The sequence below is a fragment of the Mesoplodon densirostris genome, chromosome 11 (assembly GCF_025265405.1).
Source record: "Mesoplodon densirostris isolate mMesDen1 chromosome 11, mMesDen1 primary haplotype, whole genome shotgun sequence".
NCBI classification, from domain to species: Eukaryota; Metazoa; Chordata; class Mammalia; order Artiodactyla; family Ziphiidae; genus Mesoplodon; species Mesoplodon densirostris.
In genome coordinates, this window is record NC_082671.1 from 96,732,626 (window position 1) to 96,748,431 (window position 15,806).

Here is a 15,806-nt window from a genome sequence, read left to right on the forward strand (position 1 = left end):
AACAGATCAACCTAACTCTTTGTAGTTCCTTTTCTTCTCCAGTGTTTCCCACTTAGTAAAGTTCCTTTAGCATTTGTTGTAGAGCTGGTTTGGTGGTGCTGAATTCTCTTAGCTTTTGCTTGTCTGTAAAGCTTTTGATTTCTCCATCAAATCTGAATGAGATCCTTCCCAGGTAGAGTTATCTTGGTTGTAGGTTCTTCCCTTTCATCACTTTAAGTACATCATGTCACTCCCTTCTGGCTTGTAGAGTTTCTGCTGAGAAATCAGCTGTTAACCTTATGGAAGTTCCCTTGTATGTTATTTGTCGTTTTTCCCTTGCTGCTTTGAATAATTTTTCTTTGTCTTTAATTTTTGCCAATTTGATTACTATGTGTCTCAGTGTGTTTCTCCTTGGCTTTATACTGTATGCGACCCTCTGCACTTCCTGGGCTTGGGTGGCTATTTCTTTTCCCATGTTAGGGAAGTTTTCGACTATAATCTCTTCAAATATTTTCTCGGGTCCTTTCTCTCTCTCTTCTCCTTCTGGGACCTCTATGATGTGAATGTTGTTGCGTTTAATGTTGTCCCAGAGGTCTCTTAGGCTGTCTTCATTTCTTTTCATTCTTTTTTCTTTATTCTGTTCCACAGCAGTGAATTCCACCATTCTGTCTTCCAGGTCACATATCCGTTCTTCTGCCTCAGTTATTCTGCTATTGATTGCTTCTAGTGTAGTTTTCATTTCAGTTATTGTATTGTTCATCTCTGTTTGTTTGTTCTTTAATTCTCCTAGGTCTTTGTTAAACATTTCTTGCATCTTCTCGATCTTTGCCTACATTGTTTTTCTGAGGTCCTGGATCATCTTCGCTATCATTATTCTGAATTCTTTTTCTGGAAGGTTGCCTATCTCTGCTTCATTTAGTTGTTTTTCTGGGGTTTTATTTTGTTCCTTCATCTGGTACATAGCTCTCTGCCTTTTCATCTTGTCTGTCTTTCTATGAATGTGGTTTTTGTTCCACAGGCTGCAGGACAGTAGTTCTTCTTGCTTCTGCTGTCTGCCCTCTGGTGGATGAGGCTGTCTAAGAGGCTTGTGCAGGTTTCCTGATGGGAGGGACTGGTGGTGGGTAGAGCTGGGTGTTGCTCTGGTGGGCAGAGCTCAGTAAGACTTTAATCTACTTGACTGTTGATGGGTGGGGCTGGGTTCCCTCCCTGTTGGTTGTTTGGCCTGAGGCGACCCAACACTGGAGCCTACCTGGGCTGGTTTTTTTTTTTTTTTTTTTTTGCAGTATGGGGGCCTCTCACTGTTGTGGTCTCTCCCGTTGCGGAGCACAGGCTCCGGACACGCAGGCACAGCGGCCATGGCTCACGGGCCCAGCCGCTCCGCGGCATGTGGCATCTTCCCGGACCAGGGCACGAACTCGTGTCCCCTGCATCAGCAGGCAGACTCTCAACCACTGCGCCACCAGGGAAGCCCAGTACCTGGGCTCTTTGGTGGGGCTAATGGCAGACTCTGTGAGGGCTCACGCCAAGGAGTACTTCCCAGAACTTCTGCTGCCAGTGTCCTTGTCCCCACGGTGAGCCACAGCCACACCCTGCCTCCACAAGAGACCCTCCAACACTAGCAGGTAGGTCTGGTTCAGTCTCCTATGAGGTCACTGCTCCTTCCCCTGGGTCCCGATGCACACACTACTTTGTGTGTGCCCACCAAGAGTGGAGTCTCTGTTTCCCCCAGTCCTGTCAAAGTCCTGCAGTCAAATCCCACTAGCCTTCAAAGTCTGATTCTCTAGGAATTCCTCCTCCCGTTGCCGCACCCCCAGGTTGGGAAGCCTGATGTGGGGCTCAGAACCTTCACTCCAGTGGGTGGACTTCTGTGGTATAAGTGTTCTCCAGTCTGTGAGTCACCCACCCAGCAGTTATGGGATTTGATTTTGCTGTGATTGTGCCCCTCCCACTGTCTCATTGTGGCTTCTCCTTTGTCTTTGGAGGTGGGGTATCTTTTTTGGTGAGTTCCAGTGTCTTCCTGTCGATGACTGTCCAGCAGCTAGTTGTGATTCTGGTGTTCTCACAACAGGGAGTGAGAGCACGTCCTTCTACTCCGCCATCTTGGTTCAGGCTCAGATCAACCTAACGCTTTGAGTGTTAATTTCTAGCTTGTAAAATAAAAGATTATGTTAGGAGGATTTTAAAGATATGAATCTTGCATCTCTAACATTCTATGATTCTAAAAATCACTTACAATTTGAGAAGAAAAGAGGAGAAACAGATTCAATAAAGGCCTACAATAGGTGTCAAAATAAAGAATAATTTTGACTAAGTCTAGGGGAAAAATATGTCATGACAGGAAAAGGAGAAGAAACTCTAACCTAAATATGACGATTTCAATTTAAAGGGAATACTCTATTAATGGAATTAAATTAATTGGGCATTAACTAAGCATGCTGTTTCACTTTTGGTTAATGCAGTTAATAATAAAAGATGGATGTTGACTGTGGTTGTTGAGAGATAAGGGGAAATGGACTTCGAGATAAAATGCAGCAATTCTAGACAGGACAGAACTAAACAGAATCCCCGTTGGTGACTCCAAGGCCATCAGTACGTCAAAACTGTATCTATAGAGAAATCAGATTTATATTGGTAAATACAAAAAGAGCTGCCAGAGAGAACACAAGGAGTGACTTCTGGAGTTTAAAGCCCACAGAAAGGATAATGATTACAACGGAAGGTAAATGGTATGAAACACTTACTAGGTTGGGCATTTGGTCCAATATGCTTTACCTTCATTATCTCAATCAATCCTCAAACTGACACTACCATTACAAGCACCTTATGGATGGGGAAACTGAGGCTTCAGTTAAGTAATTTGCCCAACGTCACTCAGCTGTTAAGTGTCAGAGCCATAATGTGAACCTGGGCTATCTGACTTCACACTATACTGAATCTCCACTGAATCCAACCCATTCTCTCAAGAGGAAACTGAGGTCCACAACTGGCTAGGAGCAATTTTAACAGTTATTGTGTGATTTGGCCTCTTTACATTTCATGTATTTTCATAACTTACTAATTTTAACTGTCACCTAGGTGAAACTTTAATTTTTGTTTATAAAAATGATATATAGGGCCTCCCTGGTGGCGCAAGTGGTTGAGAGTCCGCCTGCCGATGCAGGGGATACGGGTTCGTGCCCCGGTCTGGGAGGATCCCATATGCCGCGGAGTGGCTAGGCCCGTGAGCCATGGCCGCTGAGCCTGCGCGTCCGGAGCCTGCGCGTCCGGAGCCTGTGCTCCGCAACGGGGGAGGCCACAACAGTGAGAGGCCCGCATACGGCAAAAAAAAAAAAAAAAAAAAAAAAAAAAGATATATAGTGTCTTTTAAAATATGATTTGTACATGCTCGTAAATTCACTTAATTTTGGATGGGACGATACTCCTCAATTATTGTTACTCAATCACCTTGATCCTATGAAATCAAAGAGAATAATGAGAATGTTTTTTTTTTTTTTTTGCGGTACACGGGCCTCTCACTGTTGTGGCCTCTCCCGTTGCGGAGCACAGGCTCCGGACGCGCAGGCCCAGTGGCCATGGCTCACGGGCCCAGCCGCTCCACGGAATGTGGGATCCTCCCGGACAGGGGTACGAACCTGTGTCCCCTGCATCGGCAGGCGGACTCTCAACCACTGCGCCACCAGGGAAGCCCGAGAATGTATTTTTAAATAGATTTTTAAGTTTACTTATGAATTATCACAATAAAAACTAAGTCTTATGATAAAATATAGAAAAATATAAGTTGGGAAGCAAGTAATACTCGATAATCAAACTTGTTATTTTCTATTAATACACAAATGCAAAAAAGGCTCATTCGATGTTCAGGGTAAGTCAACTACTGGCATGCAGCATAGAGTGATATGTTTTTCATAAAATGTTCAAGGCAAGGGAAAATGCAAAGGGCTAGAGTGCTGGTTTTTTGTTTTTTGTTTTTTTAAGCAGCTGCAATGAATTGAGTCATTAAAATAATAATAACATTCAAATATAATTGTATTTTTTCATACATATTCCTTTATGTCTCCTAACCTCCAAATAAAAGAAAATAAATAATGTTTGCATATATACATGCAAGTGCTTGGGGGTAGTGGTCTTGAAGGGGTAAATGAATGAGCTGTGAGACAAATGAATACTTGCAGGCTAAATCTAGCCAGACGTTATAATCCATCACTGATCCCTAAAGGGCACCAATAATATGCAAATGTGAGAATTAGAAAACACATTCAAGGCTGTTGATAAACTTGATAGGATAATCAGCACATGTTGACAGACTAATGAAAATGATGAACTGATAGGGCAGCTTTATTTCCTGGGCCATTTTTTTTTTTCTTGTCAAATGGAGGCTAATCAAAATGTATTAGGAGTTAAAGCCAACACTCAGAGGATTTCACCCATTTGATTAGGAGGTGAACTCATTCTCGGAGAAAATTATAGTTTCGTGAACAAGTGAAACTACAAAACCTAGTCAGCTGACAGACCGTCACATAAAATTAAACAGAAGGCAGCCACTATAATTATGGCAGAAATCTGGAATTATAAATTATATTGGGATTCTCCCCTTGCAAATTGTTAGAGGGCTTTGCAGAGTCTGGGCAAAGCGGCTCCCTCCTTCTATAATGGAAAATAAGACAAAGGACTAAGCAATCACCCCAGGGATACACTTATCTTTTGCTGCCTGTGTGTGCTCAGCATCTGTGTAAACACATGAGACACAGATTTCAAGGTACCAGCTGAATTTTCAATCAAATGTATTTACTTAAAATAATTGAATGAATTTTCTCAAATCATTAACTATAGTGAATACCACACTTCCTAGTAACAATAAAGATGCCATATGCTGTCTGCTGTCATGGATCTGAGTCCTTTCCTAATTTAAAGAAAGATATCTTCTCTGATAATTGAGGAAAATTGGGAAAAAGTCCTTCCCAAGCATTAGCGTTAAAAATCAAATTATAAACTAAAACCACTGTGCCTCCTCAGACAAAACTAGAGAACACAGTTCTTTCAATATTCATTTTGAAATGAATAACCATCCAGCACTAACACAGAAAGTTAATTCAACTGATAAATCTACATACTCCAGGTACACACTTTATGGACATGTACATTTCACCTGAGAGGATAGATTGATGGTAAAATGTTAGATAGTAAAAGGTGCAGTTTTAATTCACAAGAGGGTAAAGACAAAAGTACATTTAAGGAAGTTAGATTTTACCTTTCAGTAATTATACCAAAGAGAAAAAGAAACAGCAACTAAAACTATTCCAGTGTCCTCTTTAACACGAGCATTAAATCACCCTACTGCTGTCCAGGCTAAATGTCAGGATTCCCAGAGACAGGGAATGAATATAAACCTCTTCCAAATCTTTTTTTTTTTTTTTTTTCTATTTACTGACCTGTGCCTTGTTCTAGCTCTAAACTATTTCTGAATTTTCTGTTATTTAAAAAAAAGTAGAAGTGAGTGTCCTTGCCAGGCATATATTTTCTAGTTTGGGAGGACTTGGGATTTTATATGTGTACTCAAAGCCATACAGCTACTATCAAATGTCTCAAATCACAGAATATAAAAGCATAAAATAATCCTAGAGATCATGTAGTCACATTTAGTTTATATGCATGAGGAAGGCCTAGAAATACTAAGCAAATTAACCAAGTTTAATGAAAAAAGAAAATCTGAGTTTGCGATTTGTTGTTCGGAGAAAAAGAAATATTTGATTTGAGGACAAAAGTAACCCCTTATCTTGAAACAGCAGAGTTAATCAATCAGCAGAACATCTTAAACTTTAGGGATTCTTTCCAAGAATCATATACCAAATAGGCAATTTAAAGGTGTGTCCACCATCGAATTAGCTGTGGTAACAATTTCCTATAAGGCTGCCATGGATCAATTGCAGGTAATAGGCAGATTATTTTATTAGGAATTCTAGTTCTTGACCTCTTGTACCTAGAAAAATCAATGGCCTAGTGTACATACTTTCTGATTAATAAGAAAATTAAGCTAATTATTCAATGTAGAAAAAGGAATAATTGTAGCAGGATATTTACACTCTTCACAGTATTGTTTTTACTCTAAAATAATACCCTGAAAAAACCCTCTTGAGATCCAAGCCTTTATCAGTGAAAACCATACAAGTTGGCTCAGTTGCTCACATTTTTTTATAAGCATCAAAACCATGAATCTCTGCATCATAGCAATGTTTATTTTTGAGGAGGACATTATGATTAAGAAAATAACATGATCAAAAATTATCACAAATTTGATAAATTCATGAAAATCTACATGTACTTTATTCATCATTTTCAATCTCTAGGGTCTAGCTAACACTCAATACCCACTTCAGTTTTTGAGCTCCTTTTGAACAACTCTGGGATCCAGCCAATTCTTGAAAATCACTATGTTAACACATTTATTTCTCTTAGAATAAGTATGCTTTGTGAAAATTTGAATGTGACACTCAATTGTGAACAGGGTTTTTGTTAGTGAGGATTAACAATATGATTTATTAGAATTCCATTTAACAGAATTACAGGTTTCAATTTTTCCACAGGCCCCTGAAATACCAATTAAAATATTACTATTTTACTTACCCATCATGTTGTACAAGCTCTGTGGGGCAAACTGCCTTGGCATTTTCTGAATTGCTTCCTTGTATACACTAAGTGCATCCTAATTTAAGAAACAGAAAAAGAGCTAAAGTATAGGGCTATTCACTGAAAATAAAATAACAACACCCTTCCCAAATTAAAATCTTCCATTGTTCTTTCTAAATGGTATTTAGAGGAAAATAATTAAGCCGTCCTTTGATATCATACTGCCTCCATTTCATGAATAAAAATATTCAACCCAGTCCGTGAAGAAGGTCATATAAAAATCAGTTTAACAAGGAGTCAAATGTTACCATTGTTCTCTCAATATAAATTTTTCAGTTCCCATAGATTATGCAATAAAATAACCAGAAGTCACCCACAGTCATCTAAAATCTGTAGGTACTTCAAGTCAGGCGATCAAGTAGGATCTAAATAAAATATCAACTAACGAATCTTCTAGCTACTGAGACCTACTGAGATCATTAAATGCAATTATTTTTAAAATTTTATTTTCACCCTCACGTTGCAGTCTTAATACATCGTGTAAGAGTATGTGTGGGTGTCATTTGAGGAGGGAGGAGCCATACTGAATGGGAGAGAAGAAACCCATGCAGGCAGGCTTCGTGAGAGAGACAGGGAACACAGGACTGGGCCAACCTCCCAACTTCCCATCCAAGACCCTGTCTCCATCACCTTTCCCCTCCCCAACTCAAAAACACAATAAAATTAGTTTTCATTGGGTTATTCTTTTAAAAAGAATGAAAAGAAACGAGTAGGATTTATATCAATCATTTACTCAATACGCAGAGTACAAAAATGTATTTTTTTAACATCAAAAAATGGATATAGATAAAAATAATAATGTGTCTTGAATTGTAAAATCAAAGAGATGGTGAGCAAATAAGCTTGAGCTGCAATGCATGTTATTTCCTTTTCCTGAGGAGTCATAATTACACTGAGAAATTCACAGTGAAGAAATCCATTAAAGTTTTGCTTAAGCAGAGTTTTTTTCCAAAAGAATTTCACCATAAAACTCTTTTAATAAAAACACTTATTAGCTTCTTAAATGATCAGTGTCCCTACAATGAGATCGTAGGTAGAAGACATTAAGACTAGATCAGAACAAGGGGGAGAAATAAGGCAGAGGTTTTGGCCTGACCTCATAGTGTCCCTGCTCATGATAGAGTTTCCCCAGGTTGTACAGACAGCTGGTGACCGAGCTCTTATGGGCATGAGGGTCCTTTAGGTTTTCGTCAGGGATCTCAGAACACTTCAGGAACGTGCGTCGAGCTTCTTCTGTCTTTCCTTGGTTCATTAGAATAATCCCGGTGTTTAAATATGCAGCTGAGGGGAGACAAGTGGAAATACAAATGTTGAGAAGATGATGTACACTATGGAAACAATAAAGTTATCTTTACTTCAGTTTTGTTTCTATGTATTATTTCTGATTTTAAAAGAAAACCAAGAAATAAATACCCAGGGAACAAACGTACAAAAGAACAACAATGTAGTAAGAAGTACAGGTATCACTGAAAAAATCTCTGCCTTCAAGGAGTCAGAATATTTTGAGCTTAATATCTAGAGGAATAAAAGTTATATTTATCTTAACATATTAACATGATAAACAGGCACCAAAATATTAAAATTGAGAGAGATGTAATTGTTAAAGTCTCATAATTTGATTGGCAAGTATTCAGAAATTGAGTTACCATGTTTTTTAATCTGTGAGGCTTTAAGTCACCATTTTCACGAAGGGAGGGAGGGAGGGAGGGATATTTTAAAAGGACTTGAATATTACTTACAAGCCAGCGTAGGCCTGCTCCCGATCGCCAATTTATAATAATGTAGTGCTTCTGCAAACCTGCTGTTCTCTTGTAGAAGTAACCCTCTGCATGAGCAAAATAGAAATTTGGAGACAAGACTGTATGACTATACATAAAATCAAATTTTCATTTTATATTTCAAACATAAAAATGGTTAATGGGGCCATAAAAATGATGAGGTACTATAAAAATAAATTCTAAATAGAAGGAAATGATTACTCAGGAGAGAAAATACTAGAGAGGGATCAGCTGCATTTACGTTGCATTAGAAAGTATTAAGAAGTATTTTCAAAAAGCTCTTTACCCCCCACTGAAATTTCCCTTTTCCAGCAATCTTTTCTCTCCCACTAGAATTACAAACCACCTGGATTTCTCCTTGGAGCATGCACAGTTTTTCATCACTTCAGAAAGGAAACCTGTCTAAGGCCCTGATATACATATATACATTTAAACCTGAGACGCCTCTCCCACTGGCCATATTGTTTGGGAAATATTGGCCCATGACTGCTTGAAAGGCAAAAGGTAATCTGGATCAATAGTATAGCGTCAGAATCTTATCAGATTCCATCAAAGACTGAAGACCAACCACATTGGTATTTCCTTATTATTTGGATTTGGTCAAATAAGCTTAAATTTCAGAACACTGGGCGAATTTCAGTTCACTGTTGTGGGACATGCTTTTGTCTACAGACCCTCAGACTCTGGGCCTCCCTAGAGGCTCCTTTGGCAGTGCGTGGCCACATGGATTATCCCAGCATTTCCAGGCCCTGCCCTCATGACAAGTGAGAATCAATTATAATCATGCCTGTGAAAATACAGTGTCAAGGAACTGGACTGAGTTCTGAAAGTTCTCACAGAGGGCTTTCTGGCCTATCCCTATTCTCGTATAATCAGCAAGTGTCTTACAGACATTTGGCACCTCTCTTGGACCCGAGTACTACTGTCGTCAACCTCAAATTGCAGATTCCATTTGCCAGCTCCTGAGGCCTCCAAAAGGCAGTAAAATGTAGGTTTGCAAAATGAGAAGGTCACTGATAAAAACTTATCATTTTGTAGAGTATTTTAAAAGACTCAGCTTTTTACTTAATGGGCATGATTGAAAAATAATGAAGTAAATCACTCTGAAATTAAAGTTTGCTCACTGTCATTAGCATATATTAACCTCATTATTCCTATTATTTGTTAAAAGAGCCATTTGAATAAATGAAACTGTTCCAAACCACATTAACAGTTACATATACACAGAAATGCACATATCTGTAGAAAATTTAGAGCAACAATTTGATAATGAAATTGATATGCTTTGCTGTTAAGTGTACTTTTCAGTTGCTAGGAACAAGGAAAAAACAAAGCTTCCTGCGGTATTCAAGAGTCTGTGAAAAAGTTCAGTTATCTTTAAAAGCAAGTAAAACTGATAAAGAGAAAGAACACTCACATACTTTCCAAAAGGGAATAATATTCTTTATAAAAATAAGTTTGACAAAATGCTTTCCAGTTAGCTAAGCTCATACACATTATCTCATTTCAGAAACATATCTACAACCTTAATTGTCTTCGTCACTTTCCTTTGAGGTTCAGATAAAGAGGTGTTTCTTCTTTGATACAAGGCCAATGTCATCAGAGGAGAAATCCATCTTAATCCGAGTCTTTCTACTTTCCTTAGGAACTAAAGTCCTTCCATGAGCCCCTTTTTATCCAATATCTTCAATCTTTTTCCCCATTGCAATTTTCTTTCCCTTAAGACTACAAAAATGTTTGTGTGCCTCTTAGCATAGAGAGGAAGATAAAACCCTACCACCTTATCATTCCTGCATCCACCTCTTAACTACCTCTTACTGTCATTCTTCCCCTCAAAGTCAGATTTCCTCTAAGAATAGTCTGTGGTGCACATGTCCAATGACTCAAATCCCATTTACCCCTAAATCCAGTTTAGGCTCTTTCCCAGAATTCTGCTGAAATGTCATAATCGAATTTCCACTAATTATCAAACTCCCAAAATAGTTTGCTTATATGAATCACCTACTCAACTGTAGCATCTGTGACTATTAAACCCATCTTCCTTCCTGAAACTCTTGTGTTTCCTCGGCTTCTGGAAAACCAGTCTTCCTTATTCTCTATCCCTGAGACTATCCTTCCAAGAATGAAGAAAAGTGTATCTTTATTCACATATTCCTTTAAAAGAAGTTGGTATTTCCCAGGTCTTTGTCTTTTTCTCCTTTTCTTGGTAAGTACTGTCTCTGCATGACAACATGCATACATGCAGCTCATACGCTGACTGTTCTCAATTCTAAACTAGTGATCTCTCTCCTGACATCCAGCTCTGTTGAAAATTCAACAGCTTACTCAACCTCATCAATCTAGGTGCTTATTAGCTGGAATTTCAAAACCAACACATCCCAAAATTGAAAGCAATATTTCCCACTCAAAAATAAAGAGATAAATGAAAGAGATAAAAGAAGAAAAAAAAATCTTTCCTCAAAAATCTTTCCTTTACATCAGTTGCTAAAATCAGAAACCTGGTTATCACTCATGACTTTAAAATCCCAGGTTTAAGAAGTCTCCAAAGCCTACCAATTCTTATTTTATTTTCTAAGGCTCTTTACTCTGGCCCCTCAAGGGTCACTTTTACAGATCTGGCAGAGCCCTTTTTACCTTTCCTGTCACCTAAATAACTGCAATCGCCCACTAATTAGTCTGCACATAATTACATTTCTAAAGGACAAATATGCTGTTAGGCTAGACAAAAAGAACATGAGGAGATGAATGCATATCTTTGAAACTGTACCTAAAGCCCATAAACCTTGAAAATGATGTATTCAGCCTCATGGGCTCCCCAATACTGATGTATTACAGTCCTGTCATTTTCCACCTCATAAAATACAGCATGATAACCACACCTAGACAATCCGGTCCAGCCTGCCTCATTCTTTGGAAGAAACTAGTCACACAGAGGGATGGAGCAAGCCAAGTCTCCAGGATTATATATAAAGTGGCTCTTTGAATTAGAGAGCATCATCCTCTGTATCATCTGAATAAAGTTAGCAATGGAGTGAGTCCAAGTTAGACGGCTATTGTGACCAATTTCTCATGGCTAAGGATTTAATTGAGCATCAACTATGCTCTAGTATGCACACGGCAAATGTGAACGAGACAGATGCACTCTCCTGGGGATGCACGATCTATTGAGGGAGACAAATAAGAAAATAAATGGTGTGGAAAATTACTATGATAGGGCACAGAGGAGCAACACCACTCTAGCTCAGGAATGGACAAAGGAAGGTTCACGGAGTCCAAGTGCCATTGGGCAGAGGCTTGAAAGTAAGCAGCAGTTAGCCAGCAGTAAAGAGTGTCATCATCAGCCCCATGTTACTACACAGGAAGAAAGCGAGGTCCACGGAGAATTTACCAACTAACCCTAGGTTTTATGGTTAATAAGAGGCAAAGCCAGGACTGGAACACAGTTTCTTTGATACTAAATCCCATGCTCTTTCTAAAAGAAAAAAAGAAGAGGAGAGAGAAGATAAGTCAAGTCTAGATGCATATATACTAGGTTATGTTTCCTTTTGCTCTAAAATTCTTCAGATTTTGGATAATATGAATTTGAATTAATGCTCTGAAAAGGAATCCAAATGCCATTTTGACAGTTCAGGATGAATTTGGGTCAATTCTAGCACTGTAACAACGAGGCTTCTATTACTGCAGTTTTCCACATTTATAGAACCCATTCTTTATTTTACTGAAGACTGGATAGAAAGATAGAAACCCTTCACGTTGTAATAGTTGTGGTTGTAATAATAAGAGCAACAACAACAGCTAAACCCATTTGGCACTTACAGTGTTACATATATTAACTTAATTTACATATATTAACTTATTACTCATCAATAACCTTATGAGGTAGGTTATTATTACAAGTCTCATTTTACAGATGATGAAGCTGGGGCAAGTAAAAGTTCTGCAACATACCAGAGGACACACAACTAGCAAGAAGTGTGCCACAGTTCAAGCCCAGCAATCTGATTGTAAAGGAGGATCTGTATTTTAATAGACCATTCATACCAAAGGCTTTTCCACAGCTGTTTAAAATTGATGACACAGTTTGTTTACATGCTGATCATGTCAATAAAATCTTCTGGTTTCTATGTATATTAGAAACAACAACACATTTAAAAAAAAATAATATCAGCTGTTATTCTTGTTTTTTTTTTTTTTTAGATGTTGGGGGTAGGAGTTTATGTTATGTATGTATGTATTTATTTATTTATTTACTGTGTTGGGTCTTCGTTTCTGTGCGAGGGCTTTCTCTAGCTGTGGCAAGCGGGGGCCACTCTTCATCGCGGTGTGTGGGCCTCTCACTATGGCAGCCTCTCTTGTTGCGGAGCACAGGCTCCAGACGCGCAGCCTCAGTAGTTGTGGCTCACAGGCCTAGTTGCTCTGTGGCATGTGGGATCCTCCCAGACCAGGGCTCGAACCCATGTCCCCTGCGTTAGCAGGCAGATTCTCAACCACTGCGCCACGAGGGAAGCCGACAACAACACATTTTAATATACCATCAAGCTAGAATCTAATAAGAAATAGTTTTATCCATATTATGTGAAGTTGCTTTACAATTAAGGAAACGGGCCCATGCTATACATCAATGGGAATTCAAAGTGTCTTTTGGGGGAGAAATTGAAAAAATTGTTATTGATCTCTAAATAATAAATGGTTGGGTCACTTTTATGTATCTGTGTGTAGGTGGATATATTATAGTGTATTTTAATAGATTCAAATCTTTTACTTCTCATATTTCTCTCCCAGTGATTTATCTTTCAGAACCACAGTCACTGAAATTAAGCAGCCAGTGAAGAATACAAATTGGAGAAACAGAAAGAATAAATACTTGTTATAGTCAAAGGAAGAAAACACATCTGGATACAGAAAGTACTATTCACTGTAACACTTAAATTCCAGAAGACCACTTTACTTCAAGAAAAAAACAACAAAATGCCCTCCCTTAAATCCTTTCAGCTTTTTTTTTTTAACCTGATTTTGACCATTTTCTAGGAATTACCATTAAGTGTATAGAATTTCTTTTTCTTGTAAAAGTTTTGCCCATCTTTACCCCAATCTCCCCTAACAACCCTTTCTCTAAAATACCATTAAAAAAAAAATCACAATACTCCTGATACTTGATAAATGAAAACCAGTCAAACCCATGGTAACAGTGGACTGGACAGAGTTCAATGCAAACATTACGTGTAAACAGGCAGACCAATCCCCAGCTGATTCTAAATATTGACAGAGACAGAAGGGGAGCATTTTTTAGTACAATGTTTCTCAACCAGGGGTGACTTTGTCTCCCAGGGGACACTGGGCAATGTTTGGAGACGTTTATGGTTGTCACAACTGGGTGGATGCTATTGGCATCTAGTGGGTAGAGGCCAGGTATGCCATTAAATATGTAAACATGTTAGAAGACACAAGACAGCCCCCCAAAGCAAAGATTTATCTGGCACACAAGACAGCCCCCCAAAGCAAAGATGTATCTGGCCCCCAATGTCAATAGTGCTGAGGTTGAGAAACCACATTTAGCATTTCATACATACTAACTGCAACACCTCTGTTCAGAACATAAGGTCCTCATGTCCTTGCCAACCACATACATGAACTATGTAAAGAATATAGAATGTAAAAAAGCAAACTACAGGGAATACATTATTTTTTTCAATAAAAATCTAATCTATCATCATTTCTACTTTTTATTTAAAAAGGCAAAAAAAATAAATTTTCTAGATTATTTTAAAACGCATGCCCTTTCCCACTGCTGTCAGTACCTACAAACAAAATGTCAGTGGCTCTTTGTAGGAGGTTGCCCTCAATACAGAACTGTCAAAACATACAAATCTTCAAGTAAAGCTACCTTTTGCCTCAAGTTCAAACAAAGGTCTTTAAAAATCATTGAAATCTGACATGTTCGAAAATTGGTATTAATAAAGCACATCAGCAGAAGTATACTTTTCAAGAATATGTATGGCAGTAAACAGAAGAAAAGTATAGTTTTCAAGAATATGAATTGCAGTAAACTAAGCGGACATTTACTCAGAACATGGGTGAAACAGGATGCGGTTTACAGAGCCATGAGCTGTTAAGACTAGGGAAATACTAAAGGATAGTAGCTTTGTTTCTTTTTTCAATTTCATTAAAGCATAATTTGTGGCACTCCTACACCATATTAAACATTGAGAATAAGATTACCAAACAATAGGTAAATATTTTTTGAATGAACTATCTCATGAAGACAGACGATCAAGCACACACAATACAGTGTAAATGAAGCCTAAAGTGTTCTGGGAACCCACAAAAGGGATACTTTTCCACGATGACAGGTCAGGTGAGGTTTGTAGGGAAGGCAAGCATGCAGGGAATGGAGTTCCAGACAGATCAGGCCACCATGCTTATGAAAACTCAAAGTTACAGAGGATAGCATTTTAATCTACCAGTAGCAGTAACAGCAAGCTTCATGGAAATTAAATGATGCTATGTTAGAAGCCTTCTGGAAACTGAAAAGCTAAAACAACTTAAAATTAAGATTATATTATTGAGAATATTTCAGAAATAAGTTGTTTGGTTATTCCCTGGGCAAAAATTCTTAGTCATCAAAATAAATCAGATAGCTTAATGTTTACAGGCAATGGTTCACAAAATAATTGATAAACCCTAAGGTCCAAATACTAACAAAAACATCATGTTCATGTTAAATTGAGACTTTTTTTCTGAATTTTATTTTGTTTGATTATCCTTTAACACATGTAGGTACTCTGAAACTAAGATTTCTTTCCTCAGAGATAAGACATTATATGTTTTAGATGTTCAATGTTTTCCTAAGGTATTCATGCCTCTGAAATTTCCCAACTGAAATTAATTGGCATTGGCTTGGCATCATATTCAAACTTTGCATTAATTCAAATTTAATAATTGATTTTGCTAATTTAGCTAATGACTCTAATAATGAGATTTTATATAATTTAATTGTGAAATGGCATTACAGTTGCATTTCTTCTGTTTTTCCAAGATTAATGCCTAGTTTTAGTCTATGTTCATAGTAGGATATTTGGAAACACAAATCGTTAATCTCTATTATCAGACAGAAGTGATGATTAACAGCATGTCAAACTCATAACACACAAATGCCCCCAAATCTTGCTTAATAAAATAGGTATCAGGCAAAAATCTCAAGTGACTATCCCAGCAGTAAATGGAATGAAACTCAAAGTCCTTTTTAAAAACAGAAGCTGTAAGTAAAACGAATAAATTACTACTACTTGAATCAACTGCAGTAATGCCAAGGTTTAGGGTGACACAAGAGCTTAGAAATTAAGTATCTAATATGCACAAGCCACT

General features: G+C 38.0%; 1 protein-coding gene across 3 annotated transcripts in view; it reads right to left on the reverse strand.

Moving 5' to 3' along the window:
- TMTC2 (transmembrane O-mannosyltransferase targeting cadherins 2) overlaps positions 1 to 15,806 on the reverse strand; it is a 423,341-nt gene that overhangs the window by 134,056 nt on the left and 273,479 nt on the right. For all 3 annotated transcript variants that reach the window (XM_060112322.1, XM_060112321.1, XM_060112324.1), the window contains 3 exons: positions 8,403 to 8,488; positions 7,760 to 7,944; positions 6,601 to 6,679 (listed from right to left, as the gene is read on the reverse strand). In XM_060112322.1, coding sequence (XP_059968305.1) covers positions 6,601 to 6,679; positions 7,760 to 7,944; positions 8,403 to 8,488 — 350 coding nt within the window. The remainder of the gene's footprint in view (positions 1 to 6,600; positions 6,680 to 7,759; positions 7,945 to 8,402; positions 8,489 to 15,806) is intronic.